General features: G+C 40.1%; 1 protein-coding gene across 9 annotated transcripts in view; it reads left to right on the top strand.

The window, feature by feature from the left end:
• The first annotated feature begins 398 nt into the window (after positions 1-398).
• CAPN10 (calpain 10) overlaps positions 399-20717 on the top strand; it is a 34933-nt gene continuing 14614 nt past the window's right edge. Inside the window, exons 1-16 of one of the 9 annotated variants that reach the window (XM_080624358.1) lie at positions 399-1289; positions 2090-2194; positions 3105-3285; positions 3664-3743; positions 3827-4032; positions 5325-5456; positions 5803-5999; positions 9426-9643; positions 10186-10327; positions 11736-11902; positions 12434-12717; positions 13208-13410; positions 15231-15283; positions 15401-15486; positions 16580-16779; positions 17356-17401. In XM_080624358.1, the coding sequence (XP_080480484.1) occupies positions 3889-4032; positions 5325-5456; positions 5803-5999; positions 9426-9643; positions 10186-10327; positions 11736-11902; positions 12434-12717; positions 13208-13410; positions 15231-15283; positions 15401-15486; positions 16580-16779; positions 17356-17401 (1872 nt within the window). In that variant the 5' untranslated portion in view covers positions 399-1289; positions 2090-2194; positions 3105-3285; positions 3664-3743; positions 3827-3888. The other 8 variants (XM_080624356.1, XM_080624354.1, XM_080624357.1 and 5 more) reach the window with 8 other exon arrangements.

The raw sequence follows: 20717 nt of genomic DNA, 5'->3' as shown, positions 1-20717 counted from the left end.
ATGTCTTACACGGACATGGCAACCTTTTGTTTTATAGATAAAGAAGTGTAGAGAAAAAGCTAATCTGTACTCTGGAGATGACTGTTCACTCTATACAGCGGGGGACTAGCTGGTTGCATTACGTGGCTGAACCTGTGTGAACACTTCCCCTGACTCTGTGCATCTTCTGCACTGGAAAAAATCAAGTCTTATACCTCTGATTTCTTGTCAAGAGAATTAGGGTTATGTTGAACATAGTGTGCTTTCTGCCCTATAGGGAAGGTGTTACACTAGTGAGAAGTCTCTCTGAAATTTAAGAAATAGCATTAATGGGTTTTGCAGAGCACTGGACCCTTTTCTAAACACATACTTGGGTTTTGAGGAAGAGTGGGAAGTGATAGGAAAGGAATGGGATATACTTCATGCTGTTATGGTTTGGTGTAAAGTGTCATGGATTAAGTCATACCTGGTTGACAATCCAGGTGTGTGACCCTAAATGTATGACCTAGGGAAGCATCAGCTTTGTGCATTGTTTTGATTTAGGTGTCTTGTACCACCTTGTTCTTGTGTGCTGTGGTAGCCAGCATGGAAGTTTGGAGCTGTGCTCTACCTCCTAGAGGTCTGCCTGAGGTAATGAGGGAGATCTTTGTCTAGTAGTGGTAATCTTCCTCAGGCCAAGCTGCTCTGGAAGAAGACTTGAGTCTGTCTTCCCAGTAGCTGCAGAGAGCACTGTGATACCAGGCTGCTTCTGGCTGGCTGGTGAAAACCATCAGAGATTTCTTCCATACCATGCTCTTCTGAGCATAAACCCCAAATGCCCCTCCAAAACCTCCTTTAAGCAAAATACCGTTCTGTGCTGTTCCTCTGACACAGCTCCGACCACTGTCAGCCTAGCGGTATTGCAGGAACTAAGCTGTGAGTATCCAAAGAATGGGAAGAGCTCCCCAGTGCAATTTGAACGGCTTCTGTGGTGTGTCAGTTTGCAGAAACAAACACACACGTGTTGTGCCCAAGCACCATTGCTCGATCACTTTTAACCTTCTCCCTGCCCTTGAACCATCTGGAATTGGAGACGAAAGCAGACACGAGGTGATGAAACCCCAAAATAATCATGAAAGTCTGAAAAATTACTTCATTCATAGTCTTCATTCATGTGGAAACAAGCTATTTAACTGAATGCAAATCCCTTTTAAATGTTTAAATTCTCATAGTAAATGGAAACAACTTCTTGGGAGTCTGCTTTCTTCTTTTACAAGGAATAGGAGGAACCTACGTAAAGTGCGCTGAGAAACAGATTGAAAAAAAGGCAAGTGTCATTTTGTCTTAAAATATGCTCTTCAAGATTTACTGTCTAAATAGACCTGTGTTTTGGTCTTCAGGAATAGTTTAATCCAGCAGGATTGCCAAGAGGACACAGAGAAAATTCTCCGCTGCTTTTGCTCCCAGAAGTTTGGGGTCAATAGACAAAAACCCAACCCATTGCCAGCTGCATAATGTATGAATTTGCCAGTTTTGAACTTTGCAGTGGGGCAAGGAAAGCATGTCAGATAGCTTAGAGACCAAGACAATGTCCATCTCTTTACTTCTAATAACATCATAAATAAATACTTTTACATGTGTAACTAGTTTACTGTTCCAGGTTGGATCTACTATATTTACAGTTAGAGCTCAATATTCATATTGCTTTCTAGAATCTTGCATTTAATGGAATTTATGCAGTTGTGACCTGTGACTGCTGTTGCCTAAAGCACACAGCAAGGGTGAAATCATGCAGATGAGAGCCTCACTGTTCCTGACACAGAGGCCTTGTTTGTCCTTTTCCTTCCCTGAACAGAGCCCTCCTGTGTCAGCTCAGTTGCAGCCTGCGCAGCTGCAGCTTGCTTGTGTGAGCTGTAGACAAGAGAGGTCCTTATTCTTACTGATGGCAATGTTTCCTTTGCTCCTGAAAGGGTGGAAACATCCAATGTGAAATGTCTTTTTTGTTGGTTAAATTTGCTGTATGCAAGGGAGAAGCCTTGTGTCTGTACAACGAGCATAAGCAAGGGGCAGAGAATGTCAATGTGTGGTTAGACAGCTACTGCAGTTACCTGTATTTGTTTCTCCAAGGCAGAGGTTCGAGAGGAGGATTTCTGCATTCATTTCTGGAAGAAATGAGTCAGACCAGTGTGTTCTGTGAATCTCTCTCATTAAAACAACCTCCCTGCCCAAGGACCAGGTAACATAACCCTTAGACTTGAACCCATCATTATAGGCAAGTGTGAAAACCAGCTTTTTTTGTAAACATCATGTCCTCTCATGTTGGATCAGCACCTGCTTATTTACCATACTTGTGTAAAAGGCCCAAATAAAAAAAAAGGCAGCCTTGTAATTTTTTTCATTTCTTTCCTTTGGCATTGCTTCTAGCAAGTCAGTATTTTTTAATGTATTTTTTCTTTATTTGATGAGGCAGTAATAGCTATCAAAGTATGAGAAGCAATGTTATTTCCTTTGTCAGTTCAGCCCTTGGACAATTATTAATGATCATAGAATGGTTTGGATTGGTACAGACTGTAAGGATAACCCAGTTCCAACCTCCCTGCCACGGTCAGGGACACCTCCCACTAGATCAGGTTGCTCAAAGCCCTGTCCAGCCTGGCCTTGAACACTGCCAGGGATGGGGCAGTCAGAGCTTCTCTGGGCAACCTGTGCCAGTGTCTCAGCACCCTCACAGTGAAGAACTTCTTTCCAGTATCTAATCTAAATCTACCCACTTTTAGTTTAAAGCCATTCCCCCTTGTCCTATTCCTACATGCCCTTGTAAAAAGGCCCCCTCCACCTCTCTTGTAGGCCTCCTTTAGGCACTGAAAGCTGCTCTAAGGTCTCCCTGGATCCTTCTCTAGGCTGAACAACCTCAACTGTTTCATCCCGTCTCCCCAGCAGGAGGGCTCCAGCCCTCATCCAAGTACTGACAAACTACACGAATATGTGATCTTCGCTATTATGTTGGAAAATGACTTCGTGAGGGTCCACAATTTCTCAGGCAGTTTGTCACAATCTTGGTTTCGTTTTCCTCACCCTCCTAAGGGCTATTCAGCTAGGTGACCGCTAAGCTTTCCTCCTCCTGCTCTGAGGAGGAGAATGTTCAGTTTCTTCCAGCTATTCCCGAGTGCGGCACACCACCCAGGCTCCCCGAGGCCTCGCAGCCACCCCCTTGAACCGGCCACCACCGCCGGCCGCGGGGCACGCTGGGACCTGCCCTCCCCTCCCCGCAGGCAGCGTCGGATTGGTGGTGCGTGCACCACGTGCCCGCCTGCCGCCTTCTCATTGGTGAGTGGCACAATCCGTTACCTCCGGGCTAGGCGAGGGGCGGTGAGAGTGTCCGGCGTTGCCGCGGTAACGGCCGCCCCGGGCATGGCGGCGGGGCGTGCCCCACTGTGGGGAGGTGGCTGCGCTGGAGGAGGGGGATGTGTGTGCAGCTGTGGCCTGGTTGAGGCCCGTTGTGGCCAAGAGGGTCGGCGGGGGGGGTGGGGACGAGGGTATGTCTCGAGGGGAGGAGGAAGTGTGTGTAGAGAGCCCCTTAATGGGGGTGGTTGTGAGGGAAGGGGTCTTGGTGGAGGGTGGACTTCTGGGGAGGGTGTGCGGGGCGTGGGCTAAGAAGGCTTCTGGTGTAGGTCACCTCAGAGATTCCCGCTTTCTCTTTTCCAGCAAAGCGGGGGACCTCTAGGGTGATATCAGGTGCTGAAAGAGACCAGCAATGGCGTGGTGCAGGGTGCTCAGTGAAAAGAGTAAGAGGCTTTTTGTTCCTAAGTAAATCTTTGCTTTTTGTTTCTTAGTTACAATTCCCTAGTAACGCTCACTTGTGTTGTAGGTTGATGCTTGGCAATATAGTCTTGGAAATAGCCGGCAAAGCTACCTAGGACTGTGTTGAAAATGCTGGGAGAGAAAAAGCAATTAATTGTGAAAAGAGACCTTTACACGGATCCCACGTTTCCAGCCAGCGATACCTCTATATTTTTTGATTATTCTACCCCACTTGCTCAGTTCAGAGGCGAGATCTCTTGGTTGAGACCTAAGGTGAGTTTTAAGGTATAAAAGACTCTGATTTTAGCAGAACTGGACTGTAAGGTAGTAAATGCTGGTTAGCAGTGAGTTTGGGGTATTTTAATTGTTTAGAAATACAGAAGTGGTAAAACTGATGAATGCCAGTGTCGATGATACAGGAGTTACACTATTCAAGTCTGGGAGCTTGTTTGTAGGTTTAATTTAAATCCTGTTGAAGAACTTTTGAATTTCATGGCACTAGTAGAAATTCAGATATTTTATGTTTCATTATGCAAATAATGTCCATACCAAGTTAAAAAACAGCGTAAATGTCATTCCCAAATTTTTCAATGTATTGCATAGCAGTCTTGAAAACAAATAACTGGATTTTTGAGTTTTCAGAAAGATATTGGGGTTTTTTGTGATTGTTGATTTCTTTGAAAACATGAAAGAAAACTTTTTTAAGGTTATAATGTCATATGACTTGTATTGCTTTTAAACTTGCAGCTGGGTTTCAGAGCAGGTCATGTGAGAGCTAAAAAGTTTAGAATGCATTTTTGCAGTACATTCATTTAAAGTGAAGTATTTATAATACTGCCTTTGTGAGGAGGGAAAACAAAAAGGATATAAAAATGTAATGGAGAAGAGACCTATGTTGGTTTTAGTGGTATTGTTTTTCCTACCTCCATCTGGAGATGGCAGTAGAACTGTGGTAGAGCTGTCAGATAGAAATGGCAAACAAACTACTTTGCAGAGCCCAGCGTGCAACTTTCTGCTTTTGTACCTTGCACCTTGATTAGTCCTGAGGGCTGATCCATTAATTTCCATCTCCTGCAGTTCTCTCACTCTTAACACGAGAGAACTCATTTTCAGATCCAATTAAGTGTTCAGGACTTTGCATTTGGAATTAACAACTTTTGCTATCTATTTGCCCTAGGAAAGGTTTTTCTCTTATGCTAATCTGGAGATTTTTGTAACTTGGAATGTGCAGTTCAATGTGAATGGCATCAGTTTTATCACAGTTGTTTGTATGTCCATTAAGGAACTGATGAATTATCTTGTCTTTCACTTATTGTTGCCTTTGCTAAGGCTGCACATATTGGTGACGTTTGTGTACTAAAATTCATGTGGGAACTAGATTTACCTCACACAAAGTACCAGTAAAATAGCCACAAGGCAGTAATTTGTTACTGCTTGCTTAGGCTGTGTCTGAAAAGACAATTCCCTTATTTTGTGAGATGTCTCTGGAGCCCTCCCATTCCCTGAAGCATAGACTTCCTTAGAACGTCATGCAGGATTTGACTTTCCCCATCTTCTGATTTTAGGATATTTGTTCTACTCCTCGGTTATTTTCAAGCAATCTGCAGGATGTGCAAGTGAAACAAGGAATTTTGGGAGACTGTTGGTTCCTGTGTGCCTGTGTAGCTTTGCAGAAGAGTAAATACCTACTGAACAAGGTATAGAGGAGATGCTTATTTCATGTTTTGTAAGGGGTTTTTTTTCCACCTAATTCACGTTTGCGTATTGTTCTTGAATCCAAAGCCTCTGTCAGTATCACTTTTGTCATGCTCAGTTTTACTGTTTCTTGTGTGATATTTTTCCTGTGATTATTTACAAATGGTTGATATTCGGTATATTTTAAACTGGCTTTGCTTAAAAAAACCCCCAACAAAAAACAAACCAAACCCAAACAACAAAAACAAAAAAAACAAAACTCCAAACAAACAAAAAACCTCCACCACCACCACCAAAAAATAACCCGGAACACAATTATTAGTCTTGATTTTGGGTTTTGCCATCTAGGTAATCCCTCCAGGTCAGCCCAGCTGGACAGATGAGTCATATCAAGGCTGCTTCACTTGTCGAGTCTGGCAGTTTGGACACTGGGTGGAAGTGACCATCGATGACCGTTTGCCTTGCCTTGGTGGTAAACTCTGCTTTTCCCAGTGTCAGACCGAGGATTTGTTTTGGCTTCCACTCTTGGAAAAAGCTTATGCAAAGTATGTGAACACTGTTATTGGGGCAAGTAAAGGGAGGTACAATACAATACCTTCTGCTTACTTATTTTATCTGACTCTGTTGGGCATAGGTATGTGTATTATTCAATATAAAGTACAATGGCTGCTAGCTTTCCCATACTGGGCTGTGCAGAAGTTGTTCTTTAAGCTGTAGATCTGTAAGGTATAATTCTAGTTGCGTATGAGGTAAGATAGTGTTAGGGAGAGAATTATGATGAAAAGTAAGAGCTGCAATGAATTATTGGTATTCAAATGACGTTCATTAAGCTGCTATCCATTGGTAATATAATTTATTAAAGGGAAGTATTTTGCTAGTGCAGCAGTTGAGGACAGTTGAGGGATCAATGGAAAGCAGAAAGTGTTCAAATGTATTAATGGAAAGCAGCAACATTTATAAGTTTAGTTAAGGCTCTGGTTGTGTGAGTTTCGTTGCTCTCTTACTTAATCTGGTAGTTTATTATTTTGAGAAGAAAAGATTGTCTTATTAATGTGTCTGAAAATGCAGCTATTTCATGTTTTGTGACGCATCCATTAAAATGCTGTCCAGGTGGACAAAACAATTTGAACACTAAGTGTGCTCTTCAATCAATTGCTAAGGGAAGTCTCATGGGAAAGGGTACTAGGGGGTAAAGGGGCTCAAGATAGTTGGTCAGCATTCAAGGAACACTTCTTCCAAGCTCAGGATCAGAGTGTCCCAATGGGTAGGAAATCAAATAAGGGAGCCAGGAGACCAGCGTGGTTAAACAAGGAACTGCTGGGCAAACTCATGTGGAAAAAGAGAATCTATGGATTATGGAAGGAGGGACTGGCCACTTGGGGGGAATATAGGCCAGTTGTTAGAGGATGTAGGGAGGCAATTAGGACAGCTAAGGCCTCCTTGGAACTTAATCTTGCAAGTCGGGTTAAGGACAATAGAAAGGGCTTCTTCAAATACATAGTGGATAAAACTAACACAAGAGGCAATATAGGCCCACTGCTGAATGAGGTGGGTGCCCTGGAGACAGAGGATATAAAGAAGACAGAGGATATAAAGAAGGCAGAGATGTTGAATGCCTTCTTTGCCTCTGTCTTTACTCCTGCAGACTCTCCCCTGGGGCCCCAGATTCCTATAGTCCCAGAAGGAGTCAGGATAAAGGAGGAGTTTGCTTTGGTAGATGAGGATTGGGTTAGGGATCAGTTAAGTAATCTGGACATCTATAAATCAATGGGTCCGGATGGAATACACCCATGGGTGCTGAGGGAGCTGACGGAGGTCATTGCTAGGCCACTCTCCATCATCTATGGTAAGTTGTGGGAAACAGGAGAGGTGTGTGAGGATTGGAGGATGGCCAATGTCACGCCAGTCTATAAGAAGGGCAAGAAGGAGGACCCAGGTAATTATAGACCGGTCAGCCTTACCTCCATCCCTGGAAAGGTGATGGAACAACTTATTCTTGACACCATCTCTAGACATATCAAGGATGAGGGGGTCATTAAGAGTAGTCAACATGGTTTTACCAAGGGGAAGTCATGTTTGACCAACCTTATAGCCTTCAATGAGGAAGTAACTAGGTGGATGGATGATGGTAGAGCGGTAGATGTGGTTTTTCTTGATTTCAGTAAGGCATTTGATACTGTCTCCCATAGCATCCTCATAGATAAGCTAAGTAAGTGTGGGTTTGATGATCAGGTAGTGAGGTGGATCAAGAACTGGTTGAAAGGAAGAAGGCAGAGAGTTGTGGTCAGTGGGGCAGAATCTAGCTGGAGGTCTGTGACCAGTGGAGTCCCTCAGGGGTCGGTGCTGGGACCAGTGCTGTTTAATATTTTCATCAACGACCTGGATGAGGGAACTGAATGTACCCTCAGCAAGTTCGCTGATGACACTAAACTGGGAGGAGTGGCTGACACGCCAGAAGGCTGTGTTGCCATTCAGCGAGACCTGGACAAGCTGGAGAGTTGGGCAGGGAGAAACTTGATGAAATTCAATGAGGGCAAGTGTAGAGTCTTGCATCTGGGGAGGAACAACCCCATGTACCAGTACAGGTTGGGGGTTGACCTGCTGGAAAGTAGTGAAGGGGAAAGGGACCTGGGGGTCCTGGTAGATAGGAGGATGACCATGAGCCAGCAATGTGCCCTTGTGACCAAGAAGGCCAATGGCATCCTAGGGTGCATTAGAAAGGGTGTGGTTAGTAGGTCAAGAGAGGTTCTCCTCCCCCTCTACTCTGCCTTGGTGAGGCTGCATCTGGAATATTGTGTCCAGTTCTGGGCCCCTCAGTTCAAGAAGGACAGGGAATTGCTTGAAAGAGTCCAGTGCAGAGCCACAAAGATGATTAAGGGAGTGGAACATCTCCCTTATGAGGAGAGGCTGAGGGAGCTGGGTCTCTTTAGCTTGGAGGAGACTGAGGGGTGACCTCATCAATGTTTACAAATATGTAAAGGGTGAGCGTCAGGATGATGGAGCTAGGCTTTTCTCAGTGATGTCCAGTGATAGGACAAGGGGTACTGGGTGTAAACTGGAGCATAAGAGGTTCCATGTGAACATCAGGAAAAACTTCTTTACTGTGAGAGTGACAGAGCACTGGAGCAGGTTGCCCAGGGGGGGTTGTGGAGTCTCCTACGTTGGAGATATTCAAGGCCTGGCTGGACAAGTTCCTGTGTGATGTACTCTAGGTTACCCTGCTCTTGCAGGGGGGTTGGACTAGATGATCTTTTGAGGTCCCTTCCAACCCTTGGGATTCTGTGATTCTGTGCTGGTAAGATAGACATTGATGTCCAAGAGAACTAGGAGAAAAGATAGTGGTTGCCACCAGAGGGCAGAAAAAGACTTTAGGTACGAAGTAGTTCAAATGTAGATGCATTGAGCAGAAGTTGTGAAGCAGCAATGGCAAATTAAAAGCTTCTCTATAGGTTTGAAAGGTAATATTCTTTGTTTTCTGTATAGATCTTATCATTCTATTATGGTCTTGATTTCTTTTGCTGTCTTTTGCATCTGCTACTTCAGGTAGGGTAGTCTCTTGATTTACTTAAGTTGTTGTATGAAGTGCTACTGTGGTGGTTTATGCAGAGTGAATGAAGAATAATTGAAGAAAAAAAAAATGTTATTTATACAGAATGCAGTTAGTGTATCATGCCAGATGATACAGACCATGGTTAATAAGGTACAAGTGACTACTACTACTACGTTATAGCAGTTTCTGTGTAGGATAGAATGAATTATAATAAACTTCTCATCAAACAGTGGGATTTCTGATGGCTTTCACACTATTTAGATGATGTATAAATAAAATAGCATGTGCTTTCTCTTGTCTGCTTAGGGATATGAGGTAGGGTACAGTCATGATTGTGATACAGAGTCGAGTTGTATGTATGTAAGAACCACATTTCTTTAGTTCTGTTTGTAGAATATTTTTTTTTTTATTATTTTTTTAGAGTTCATGGATCTTATGAACAGTTATGGGCAGGACAGGTGGCAGATGCTTTGGTGGATCTGACCGGAGGAATTGCTGAAAGATGGACCCTAAAAAGCCCTGGAAGAAACATGGAGAAAGAGAAGTCTGGCATGGTTTTGGAGAAAGATGTGTTTAGAAGATTAATGAATCTGAAGGAACAGTGTGTAATAAGCTGTTCAGTCCTTAATTCTAGACAAGGTAATAGACATTTTTAAAGTAAATGTCTCTATTGAACAGGGTTCAGAGCACAAGGCAGCCAGCAAATGCATGGTGCTGATTCTAGTACCATATGAGTTTTATGGTGCATTTTTATGTAAGCCTTGGATTAATAAACATTTGAGGATGCTATTGAGCTCAGGATAGGGGGTGCTTTTGCGGAGTGCTTTTTATGTTAGATATTAATATGGTCACTTCTCAAAGACAAACACACCCCATACCTCCCTGAAAAGCTACCTAAAATACAACCTTAGAAATCCCAATGAATTTCAGCGCTGAGAATTTGTAAATGTTTGAGATCAAGTAGCAAGTTAATATGCTTTAAAATTTCAATTTATTTTATTTCTACATAGTCACAACTACAGTGAACTCTTTGGGGTTTTTTTTATGCCTTTTTTTTTTATACAACTTCCTTTTGTCTCAAAATTGCCTTCTTTCACAGGATAGTTTAATGTCGTTCATTGAAAAATACGGAGCAGGTTCTTCTGTTTGCTTTCAAATGCCTTTTTTTTTTTCCTATTTAGGTGCAAGCGAACTAGGAGAATTTCATGCCTTTATTGTGATAGACATGTTGAATCTGTCTCAAGTGTCAGGCAAGGAAATTTTTCTACTTCGAATACGAAACCCTTGGGGGAGGCGGTGCTGGACAGGACCCTGGTGTGAGGGGTGAGTAGGTTTATTTTTATTTGGAAATTAATTTGTGAAAGTAGTGAAGCATGAAGTGTGTCTGTGTATTGATTAGGCAAATACTGCTGATAGGCAACCCATTGCATGCAAGGCTGGGCATTTTAATTAGTTCTGGTAATCTAGATTTCTTAATAACATTTTTTTTGTTGTTGTTTACCAAAACATCATCTTTTTGTAGAGATAAACTTAAGATGCTGGTTGGTTGGGGTTTTTTTGTTTGTTTGTGGGGTTTGTTTTTTTTTCCCCTCCAAATTTTGTGGTGCTTTTTGGTTGTCCTGTAATTGATCTAAGTATCTTTGCTTGTGATTGTGACTTAAAAGTAGCCACTCAGCTTTACTTGGCTCTTTGCGTTTGATCTCATCTCAGTTGCGGAAGACAGGCAAAGGAGTATGCATAAAACAAAATATAGCAGAAGAAAGGATGTGTATGTTTGTTTTTCTTGTGTGCTCTCATTTCTGTACATTAATATGAGTGGTTGAAGCTGGAACTTAGTGGATACAAAGAAAGAGTAGATAAAAGGTAGAAATGCAGAAATATGTTTAGCGATTCACATAACAAAGTAACAAGAATGAAAGGGCAGACCCTACTAACTTATTTTGAAACGTTAGCATATTTTGACTGTGCAAAAGAACATGCAATTCTTGACCCAAGGAGCAGGCTTTCAGCATTAAAATATGGTAACATTACTTGAGGCTTAAGTTGATGTATTTTGGTTTTGGCAGAGTTTTATACATACACTTAGTCTCTTGTAGTTTCTTTGCCAAACAGTAAGCTGCCATGTAGTTGCATAGGATAGTGTTTCATTGTGTGGCTTTAAAGCCCTGTTTTGTTCAAGTACAGAACTGTTCTTTGTTGTTAGTGCAACAGTAAAAATGTTGGAAGTACTTTTCATGGGCCCTAAAAATTGGAATGTTTAAATTCTTGGTTTATCATGACTTAGCCAGCAGAGCTGTGGAGATAACCAACTGCTTTGCACAGATTGTGTTTTTTTGATGTTCACTACAGCACTAATATTTTTTCAGAGGAGTCCCTGTACAGCTTGCTTTAGTTTTTTGCCACTATTTTGAACAACTGTTAAAATCTTTATTTTGCTCTCTCACTTTGGACTGTACTGTCTGTTGTAAGCAAAGTAGCTGTTTCACCTAGAAGTGTGCTTTGTATCCAATCTGGCATTAAGGTTCTTTCTAACTTTTCTTTGATACTTTGTGATTCATACTTTCTGTTATCCCTCTTGCTGACTAGCAATGTGTATTCAGAAATATTCAGTGCAAGAGTTTGACAATGAAATGAAGAAACCTCTTCTACTCCATAGGATAGTTGATATATAACATTGTTCTAGAACTTTATTGGGGAAAGAACTAGACGTTAACTTTTGTTTTATGTGTAGTGGTCAAGGATGGAGCCAGCTTGATCCAGTCGTTGCCTCAAAACTGCTCTCGCAGATCCAAGAGGGAGAATTCTGGGTTGATGAAGAGGAATTTTTCAGGGAATTTGATGAGATTACCATGGGCTTTCCAGTTAATGAGGAAGGACAACTTCAGAGCCTCTCTACAGGTATGGTATGAGAAATATCTTTCTTGTGCAAATAATGTTATGTATTGGGAAAGACTGATTTGAATTGCAAATGGATGCAACTACACCACAATTTCTCAGTCTTTCCCTTTTGTTTAGACCCGTAGGCCTTTCCTTTCCTACTGGGAAGAACAGAGGGAAAAGAGGAATTTGAAGATTTTTAGATATTTCTCTGAAATATTACTTGCTAGTTTTGTGAGAGATTAGTGTTCTCAGTCTAGAAGGCTGTTGTTCTGGGCAGCCTTGTAGTTTTTATTTTTTGTAATGGGAGATAAACTTCAGATTTCTAGAATCAGTTTCTTGTTGTGAATATGTCATCAATCTGCTAGTACCAGCTGTGACACTAATTCTCATGCCTCTCAATATTTCCATTATAAATATCTGCTTGGAGAAAGTGTAAGGGCTACAACAGCATGTTTTCTTGGGCTGGGGACCTTTGCTATATATCTGTTGTATAAAATTAAGTAGCCTCTGGTGTCTGAAGTCTGTACTATGTTTTTCTTATTTTGTTAGGGAAAGTGCTGTATCACTCACAGAATCTTTTTGGATCCTGGGTGAGAGGCCAGTCTGCCGGTGGCTGCCGTAACAACAGCAGCTTCCCTACCAACCCTAAGTTCTGGCTGAGAGTCTGTGAAAAGAGCGAGGTGTGCATTGCTCTGCTGCAGAAACATAGGAAATACCATGCTGACTGGGCTGGAAGAATTAAAAATCTGACTCACTTAGCAGAGGAAAATCTATCTTGGACTGAAGGCATACAGGGGAAGAATTACCAGGCTGTGGGGTTGCATGTCTGGAAGGTAATACAGGAGCAACATTTTTCTTTTTGCAAATAGAAGTTTTAAAGCATTACTGAAACATCCGAGTAAAATAATTCATTTCTGGTGGTAGTGATATGATTCAGCTGTTCACACATTTTACATCTCTGATTTACGTTAGAATGATCTCTCAATGCAGTTACTGTCTGTAAAACCTATTTATGGACTAGAAGTTTCTTCTCATCACTAAGTGCCAAGTAGCAGAACTTTTTGGACTGTTCCACACTAGTGCACAAACTTATCCTGACATTTCAGTCTGATTATGTGATGATACTTTGTAAATTTACCCCTCCTGAATAGTAACTCTTCCTACTGCGCTTTGATGTCCAGCTTATCTGCTGATACTCTACTCCTTGCTTGTTTTCTTTTGTAAATGTATGCATATTTTAAACAATACTTGATTGTCTTTAGTTTTATTAAAAACCTCCTAATTTTTCCTAAACCACCACACATCATTATGCATTTATTCTAGGTGGAGAAGAAACGATTTAATCTTCCAAAGACCCTCTCTACTCCCCCAGTTGTAGGTACTGTCTGCCATTCCTATGACAGAGAAGTGCATGTATGCTGTGACCTTTCGCCTGGGTTTTATCTTGTTGTTCCCAGCACTTTTCTGAAAGATGCAGTAGGGAATTTCTTGCTTCGAGTATTTTCAACAGGAAGGATCTCTCTCAGGTAGGTTTAAACCAGAACCCATTGACATAAATATATGAAGTATAGCACTAAGTTTAAATGTTCAAAATGTGCTGAAGAGTTGTGCACAGTACCAAATCACAGTGTTTTGTCTTTGAATTCATGTAAGTAGTGTTCTATCTCCTTGGGGTTTACATGAAGTTGCTAGAACCTCTTGTTAAAATATCAGTCGGAAGCAGTCAGATGAGTAGCAGCTTGACTGTAAAGTGCAACCTCATGTTTTGAGGAAGTGTGTATTTGGTAAAAGAACTGAAGAAGTTTCTGTAGGACGTGTTTCTCAATGTGTGGAAGTTTTTTCTTGCCAATAATGAAGATGTACCATGGAAGTTAAAAGCAGCTGTTATTATTGCAATCAGTGACAGAAAAGGGGAGTAGTATATTATCATGTATGTCAGAAAACACTAATGGGTTGCTTGACATATGACAATGTTATTGGTGAGCAGTACAGCTTCAAATGCAAATGGAGTGTCAGCAGGGGACTTGGATGACATTATGACCACAGCTCATAAATTGTGACACAAATTAGACTTTTATGAAAGACTTGGAAAATCTTTTCTTTCTGTTCAACACTGCTTCCTTACTCAACAGAAAGTATCAGGAATGGCAGTGCAGTAGTTTCTGATAACATTACATAGCTCTCAACACTTTAAAGTCAATTACTTGTAAGTAATTCTGTGTTGGTGACCATAGCCTTGAAATAAATCCTTAAAAATTATTGTTAAAAAGACATGATGATTAATTGTGTGGAGTCGGCAAAGTTGTACCTTCTTCCAGTAAACTTGAAGAAAATCCAACGTTGTCTAACAGCTTGTGCCTGGTAATGTGGAGGCAAATCATACTGTTGGCAACGTTTAAAAGCTCCTCAAATTTTTTAATATTCTGGTAGCAGACTATCAGCTCACATCTCCTTGGAAAGAAGATCACACTGCAAAGCCAGAACATGTGTTAATCATTTACTCTTGAATTTGGAAGCAAGGTGGCATCAAGTTCCAGACCAAATAAAGGTCTGCAAAACTGAAGCTAATTTTGCTGTATGGGTGCAAGTTGTGTATTACTTACTGGCAATATATTTAGTTTCTGGACATATGAAATCCGTAGAACATATTGCTCTTTCAGTGATCAGATGAAATTCCTTGTGTTGCCGTTATGCGTAACATTTCCTGGATGTGAGTCTAGAATGAACAGCCTATTGTAACATCTGTTACATGTTCTCAACTTTAAAATTGGAAACAAGAACAGATAATACGTTTCAAGTTATGCTGAAACATGGTTTCAAATGTTGCACAACTGATAATGATACTACTTTGTTCACATGGCTGTGTGAAGCGTTGCTGGGCTGGATTGAAATGGGGTTAACAATACAGAGATCAAGTCAAGTAAAATGGTAGTTTCCTTTGTTTAAAGACAGTATAAAAAAGAATGCAGTGTAATCTTTGGACTTACTGAGCTGCTCATATGTACTCCAGAAGACACTGTCAGTTGTGTCACTTTCGAATAGGATAAAATAGCACAGTGGTATTGAGTTAAAATATGTAAGATACATTACTTCATGAATGTACAAAAACCTTACTTTGTTTTGGTGCATGGTTTGTATTCCCTGTGTTGTTCTTGTGGAGTTCTGTGAATTATCTAAGAATTTAGAGTTGTGCGGTTCTCTTTTTCTCCCTACTGAAAGTTTAGAGGAATTGTATTCCTGGAAGTTTACGTAATACTAGTTAGTTTTTGTGAACTGGTGTACTAGATTTTGTGAAACCATGCAGGTTTTATACATCTTAGTTTCTTTTCTCTCTTGCATTTGATAGTGAGTTAAAACCACCTCCCACGGATGGTACCCTCTGTGAAGAGCTCCCAGCAGGTGAATGGGAGACAGTGCAGCTGCATGGATGCTGGAAAAATGGGCAAAGTGCCGGAGGCAGCAGGAACTTTCCCTCCTTCCATACCAATCCCTGCTTTCCACTCTCAATTCCTGCAGGACCAGGAAAAAACAGTGTGAAAGTTACCCTCCGTCAGCACTGCCAAGATAGCAAGTGTCGCCCAATAGGTTTCCATATTTTCCAGGTAAGACTTCTGGTCAGTTTGATTGCTCATTTGCCAAGTTTGAGGGTAAGCCTGTCAGGCAGTTCACTGCCCTTTACACTTTGCAAGGGACGTGCCACTTGTTTGAGAAACACAGGCTGATCCTGTGAAGTATTGCCTATGAAGATATGGAGTAACTCCATAGTTACATAGTGTAGTAAACCAGATAATTGGCTCTACTGAATCCTTCCAATGTTCTAAATTAGTTTTAGAAATTAAGAACTCTTTTGAGAATTTGCAAAAAATTCTGTGTCTTAGTGATTGAGGAGCAGACTTTCTGGTAATTCATCATTAAGACTTACTTTCTTCATCTCTAATAACTGTTTATAATAACTTATCTCTAATAACTATTATTTCTTCATCTCTAATAACTATTTATTTGTCCATTGGCAAGTTGATGTGAGATCTGCAGACAAGATTCAGAAGGGCTGTGATATGTTGAATGGATGATCTGAATGAAAACAGGCTATCATTTGGTGTGGACAAATACACATTCTATATGTATGTGCCAGTACTCAGCTGCATAAATGTAGGATGGGAAGCTTCTGGTTAGGTAGCTATATTGCAGGGAAAGCTAGCTTTATTTTTTGGAAATGTGCTCAAAAAAAGGTGTTGCATAAGTGGAGAGTATTGGGAATGATCATATAGCTTCAAATATACGATATGTGAAGAAAGACTGGCATTTTCCATGCCTGTAGGAGCATGGAAAGTCTACTACGAAATTTTGGGACAGGAAAGGGCACTAGAAAGAGATGGGGCAGTCTGCTCACCATATCCATGAGGTGAAAACCAAGTGCATTAGGCTGCAGCAAGGCAGGCAGTGAGCTTAGACAGCAGCTTTTGAGCTGTGTGGGTAGTGGATTGTATAAATTGTCTTCAAACACACTAGGAATGATTTATATGTACTCAATATTGCCATCTGGGTTATCTGACTGCCTTCCCATCCTTCTCTTCTATAGCTCCTATGGAAGTAGTGGAGTAGATAAGGAACATACAATACTATGGCATACTAGGAATTTAAGTGTGAGGCCTGAAATAGATGGCAAGATAGCCATGTTTTCATTCTTTTTTGCAGGTGCCTAACAGCAGCTGGAAACCACATACTTCCTCTTTTTTACACTTGGAGCCACTGGTTAGCTGTGTACCTCATTGCTATTCACAGGAAGTAAGCCAGCTTTGCAGACTTCCTGCAGGAAGCTATTTAATTATACCTTCTACCTACTTGCCTGATACAGAAGGCGATTTTACAGTGGTCATAGCAACCAAAATAGACAGGTAAAAATCTGTTGCCTTCTATTTGCATTTCTAGTATTTTTAATGTGTGTATTACAGGATGTTTGGAAACAGTAACTGTAGTAACATGTTGTTTGACAGAAAATATATGTATTTTTTAAGTCTTTATTGCTGTTGTGTTTCAAGCACTGTTTACCACTTTGATCATTGGAAGAATGACTAAAAAAAGAAGCTTTTGTTAATCTTCTTGCATCAGTTGCTGAATAGCAGATGTCTACTGCTGGAGAAAATGGCACTAAAGCAACTAATTACCAGCTATATCTGGATGTTAGGATTTATGCTGAAGTTTTACTAAGCTTTTTAATAAACAGAGTTGTTTTAGAGAAGATGCAAGGAGTAGCAGGCCTTATTTCAGATAGTTCCTCCCAATGTGAATATCAACAGGTCTGAATCGGAAGCTGTAGTTTCCCTAAGATTGTAGTAAGATTCCATAAGGGAAAGGATGTGGAGCAAAGCCTAGCATAACAGTCTTCTGTTTTTGAAGTGGGGTTAGGATTGATGCTTACAAGATCCCCCAATGCTTTGTGCAGAAATAAATGTGGTTTTGGTTTCCAACAGGAAGCGCATTCACAGCCAGGAGACACTTGGACAAGTATTGCAAGAAGTAAGTGATACATTTTTAATTTCAATTGTTCTAAAGGTGTTGCTGAGGCATCCTTAACGCTTATGTATTAAGTAATATTGAGAGTCAAATACTAGTGGACTGGACTTTGAATGTTCTTACTTACTTGCTGCAAACTGATAATCAGTAAAGCGGTTAATATTTGGGTTTTTGTTTTTCAGCCAGAAAGGTATCATTTGTTAGCAGCTAACAAAGTTTTCTTTTCACACCATTCAGATATCTGGAAGCTTCTGTATAACTATTTTATAAAGTCATTATCCCTCAAGTCGTTCCCCAGTGCCTACCTCTGCTGTAACGTCCTTGAGAAATTGGACTGTTAGTCTTGAGTAGTGGTGGAGTAGTCATACTTGACTTTTGCTTTCAAGAGTGTAAACATTTGGATATATTTTGATGTATTCATTCTTCATGTCACCACAGACCTGCTAGCCTTAATTATATATTGTATTCTTCATCTGATTTGCTTTGATATTAGTTTGAGATTCTATGTATTGTGATCTAGAAATTCTAATGATATTATAATGTTATAAAGACTTGAGAAAACACAGCAAAAAGAGAAGAAAAGCAAACAGGCAATCCAGAGATTGGATTTCACCACATTAGAGTTTAGGGTTTTTTTCGTTTCTTTACAGCCAGCCCATACAGTATCCTCTCATTACAATCCTTCTTCACATGCGAGCTGTTTGGATCAAGTTAATGCCACCTATTTAATATTTTGGTATTTCATTTTGCTTGATTAGATATACATGTAATATTGAAGGGTTAGATGTGAATGCTGAGTACCTAATACTTAAGGTGTTTTTACTGGGTGGAGAGAGTTTCATTATTTCAACAGTTGTTTAAAGATATTTGATTTGGTTGGTGGATCAAAGCAAGCCCTTGATAATACTTTGCTTATTAAGTGAGAACAAGACCATCTAGATACTTGGCCCTTTCCTTTGAAAAGGGAAACTCTTAGCAAAAACCTCTTCACCCAAGATTAGAACTGGTTTACTAATTTTCTTAATCTAGGTCATGTTAACCAATGATTACATTTTGTCCTTAAACCCCAACAAACAGTATGGAATTCGGGTGCTTCACAAAAATGGACAAAGACCTGTATGTACTTCCCTCATGGTGCTTGTCATTTTAATATTTAGAAGCTGAAGTATGCAATGAAGTCCTTTATTGCTGCTGTTTTGGAAACAAAACATTGCAGTACCATTATTACAGAAGGAGTATATTCAAAGATATGCTTCTTATATTAGTCCATGAAAACAGTTGGACCTGGGCAAAGGGTTCTCCCTGATGTCAAGGGAACAAACCATTTAGAGTCTTCAGGACTTGAAAACTTGAGGAATTTGGAAATGGAAGTTAAAGGTTTCTTATCAGTGGCAGAAACTAATGTCTGAATCTAATCTTCAGCAGCATTGGCTCTTCTAAAGAAGATAGGAATTATGAGTTTTAGTTTAAGATATTTCACAGGAAAATCTTTCATTATGTCTTTAACTTCTAAATCTTTATTTTCTCTGATCTACTTTAATTCTTTATTAATGTCTTCTCTTTCTTGACAAAAAAGGCTAACTCATGAAATAGCTATTTTTTTTTTCCCCTGCACCGTTCATTTTCTTACAGATTTCATTTACAACTGTGATGAAAAGGTAATGTGTAATTCTCCCACTGTTATTTTGAGAAACATCAGAAGGCGCAGGAATTCCTCACCTCTTGCTGTTTTCAGTTGATTAGCAAGAAGAGACTCTTACCCCAGCTATTTTCACTAGTACCAACTGTCAGGCCTAAGGCAACTTCTTTGTAGAAATACCTCCTTAATCGTGTACACTCTGAATATTTGTTCCTCCCATGTTTTTTTAAAGCAGCAAATCATAATGTACCTCAGTTTTTGAAAAACACGAGTGAAGAATATGTGCATATTTTAATCCAAGCTACAAGTTTTGGAAGAAAACCAGGAAATGTATGTGCATAATGAAATAATATTTTTGGGGAGAAAAAAAAAAAAAAGCTTACAGAGTAACTTCAAGAAACCAAAGGGGTGAACATAGAGGAAAGAAACTGGAATCTTTTTCAGGTAGGACATACCTCAAGAACCCAAAATACACTGGAATAAAGAAAGTCCAAGCTTGTATCCTGCACTGCCAGTCACGTTGCTGAGTACTTTATCATGGATCCTTTATCGAACCATACAAATGGTGTGTTGAAAAGGAGGATTTCCTTGGCGAGTTTTCCTTTAATGAACACCACAAAGGAAAAAGATAAGACTTGAAAACTTTTGTTTATGGACTGTCGCATCAGACTGCTTTTGTAAATCTGTAAGAATGTGGTTTATGCAAGATCTTCCCCTCCCTGCTGCCCCCTGTAAGAAATACAATGTTTAAGAGTTTTTTCTTAATTTATGGTTGAAAGTATTTCTTATTCAAGGAAGATTTTTTTAAATGTTATATTTTCCTCAATAAAAATTAAGTAACATTGGAAGTTTTAAAATGTCTTTTATTAAAAAGCAAAAACTGTCAATGATTTCAAGTCTGCATTTGTTCTGCAGTAGCAAACTTTACAGTGTGATGGAGCCCTGGGCTTTTGACCAAATGGAAGGGAATGATTGGAAATATTTGAGAGGAGAATCAAGTCTCCATTAATTTTATGTCTGAGAAATATGTAAAATTCTACTTTTGCTTTTAACTGCATCCTACCATCATTTATGCTTGCCCCTCTTGAACATTGAAGATTCAAAGCATCTAAGATGCTTGCAGCTGAATTTTAAGTGGTCAGAACTTTCCACATCTATTGTGGAATGATGAGACAACAAAAGAAAACACTGTAATAAATCCCTATTGTGCCTGCTTTAACAAATGTTGGCACCTTTGTTTATTTTCTTCATTTCTTGAAAGGCTGTTTCTTTCCCTTCAGGTAGGAAATTATTGGAAGAGGGCAAAGCTCATGAAAGAGCCTGTATCTGAGAGTTGTCACAAAGTAGGAATCAGATGCTGAGGAAGTTAAGGAAAAAAAAGTGTAAGGATTTCTAAATGGGCTACGATTGAAAGAGGCCCCATTGTGCAATCATTTATGCATATGTGAAGTTTATACCTTAATATATGGTATAAACTCCTTTATGGGAGTGTGAAGGAAAAGGAGTCAACACTAAGTGTGAGAGGTAAATGCAAAAGGATGTAAGGAAAAACCTTCTGTGAACACAGAGGGGTAACAGCATAATGAAGAAATGTTTATTTACTTTTTTTTTTATTCAGGTATCAGAACAGTTGTGCCATTTTAACAGTGTGATACCTGACCAAGCACATATGCAGGAAAC

The sequence above is a fragment of the Psittacula echo genome (assembly GCF_963264785.1).
Source record: "Psittacula echo genome assembly, chromosome: 7".
NCBI lineage: Eukaryota > Metazoa > Chordata > Aves > Psittaciformes > Psittacidae > Psittacula > Psittacula echo.
Note: the sequence above shows the minus strand (reverse complement) of the source record. Positions and strands in the feature narration are given on the sequence as shown.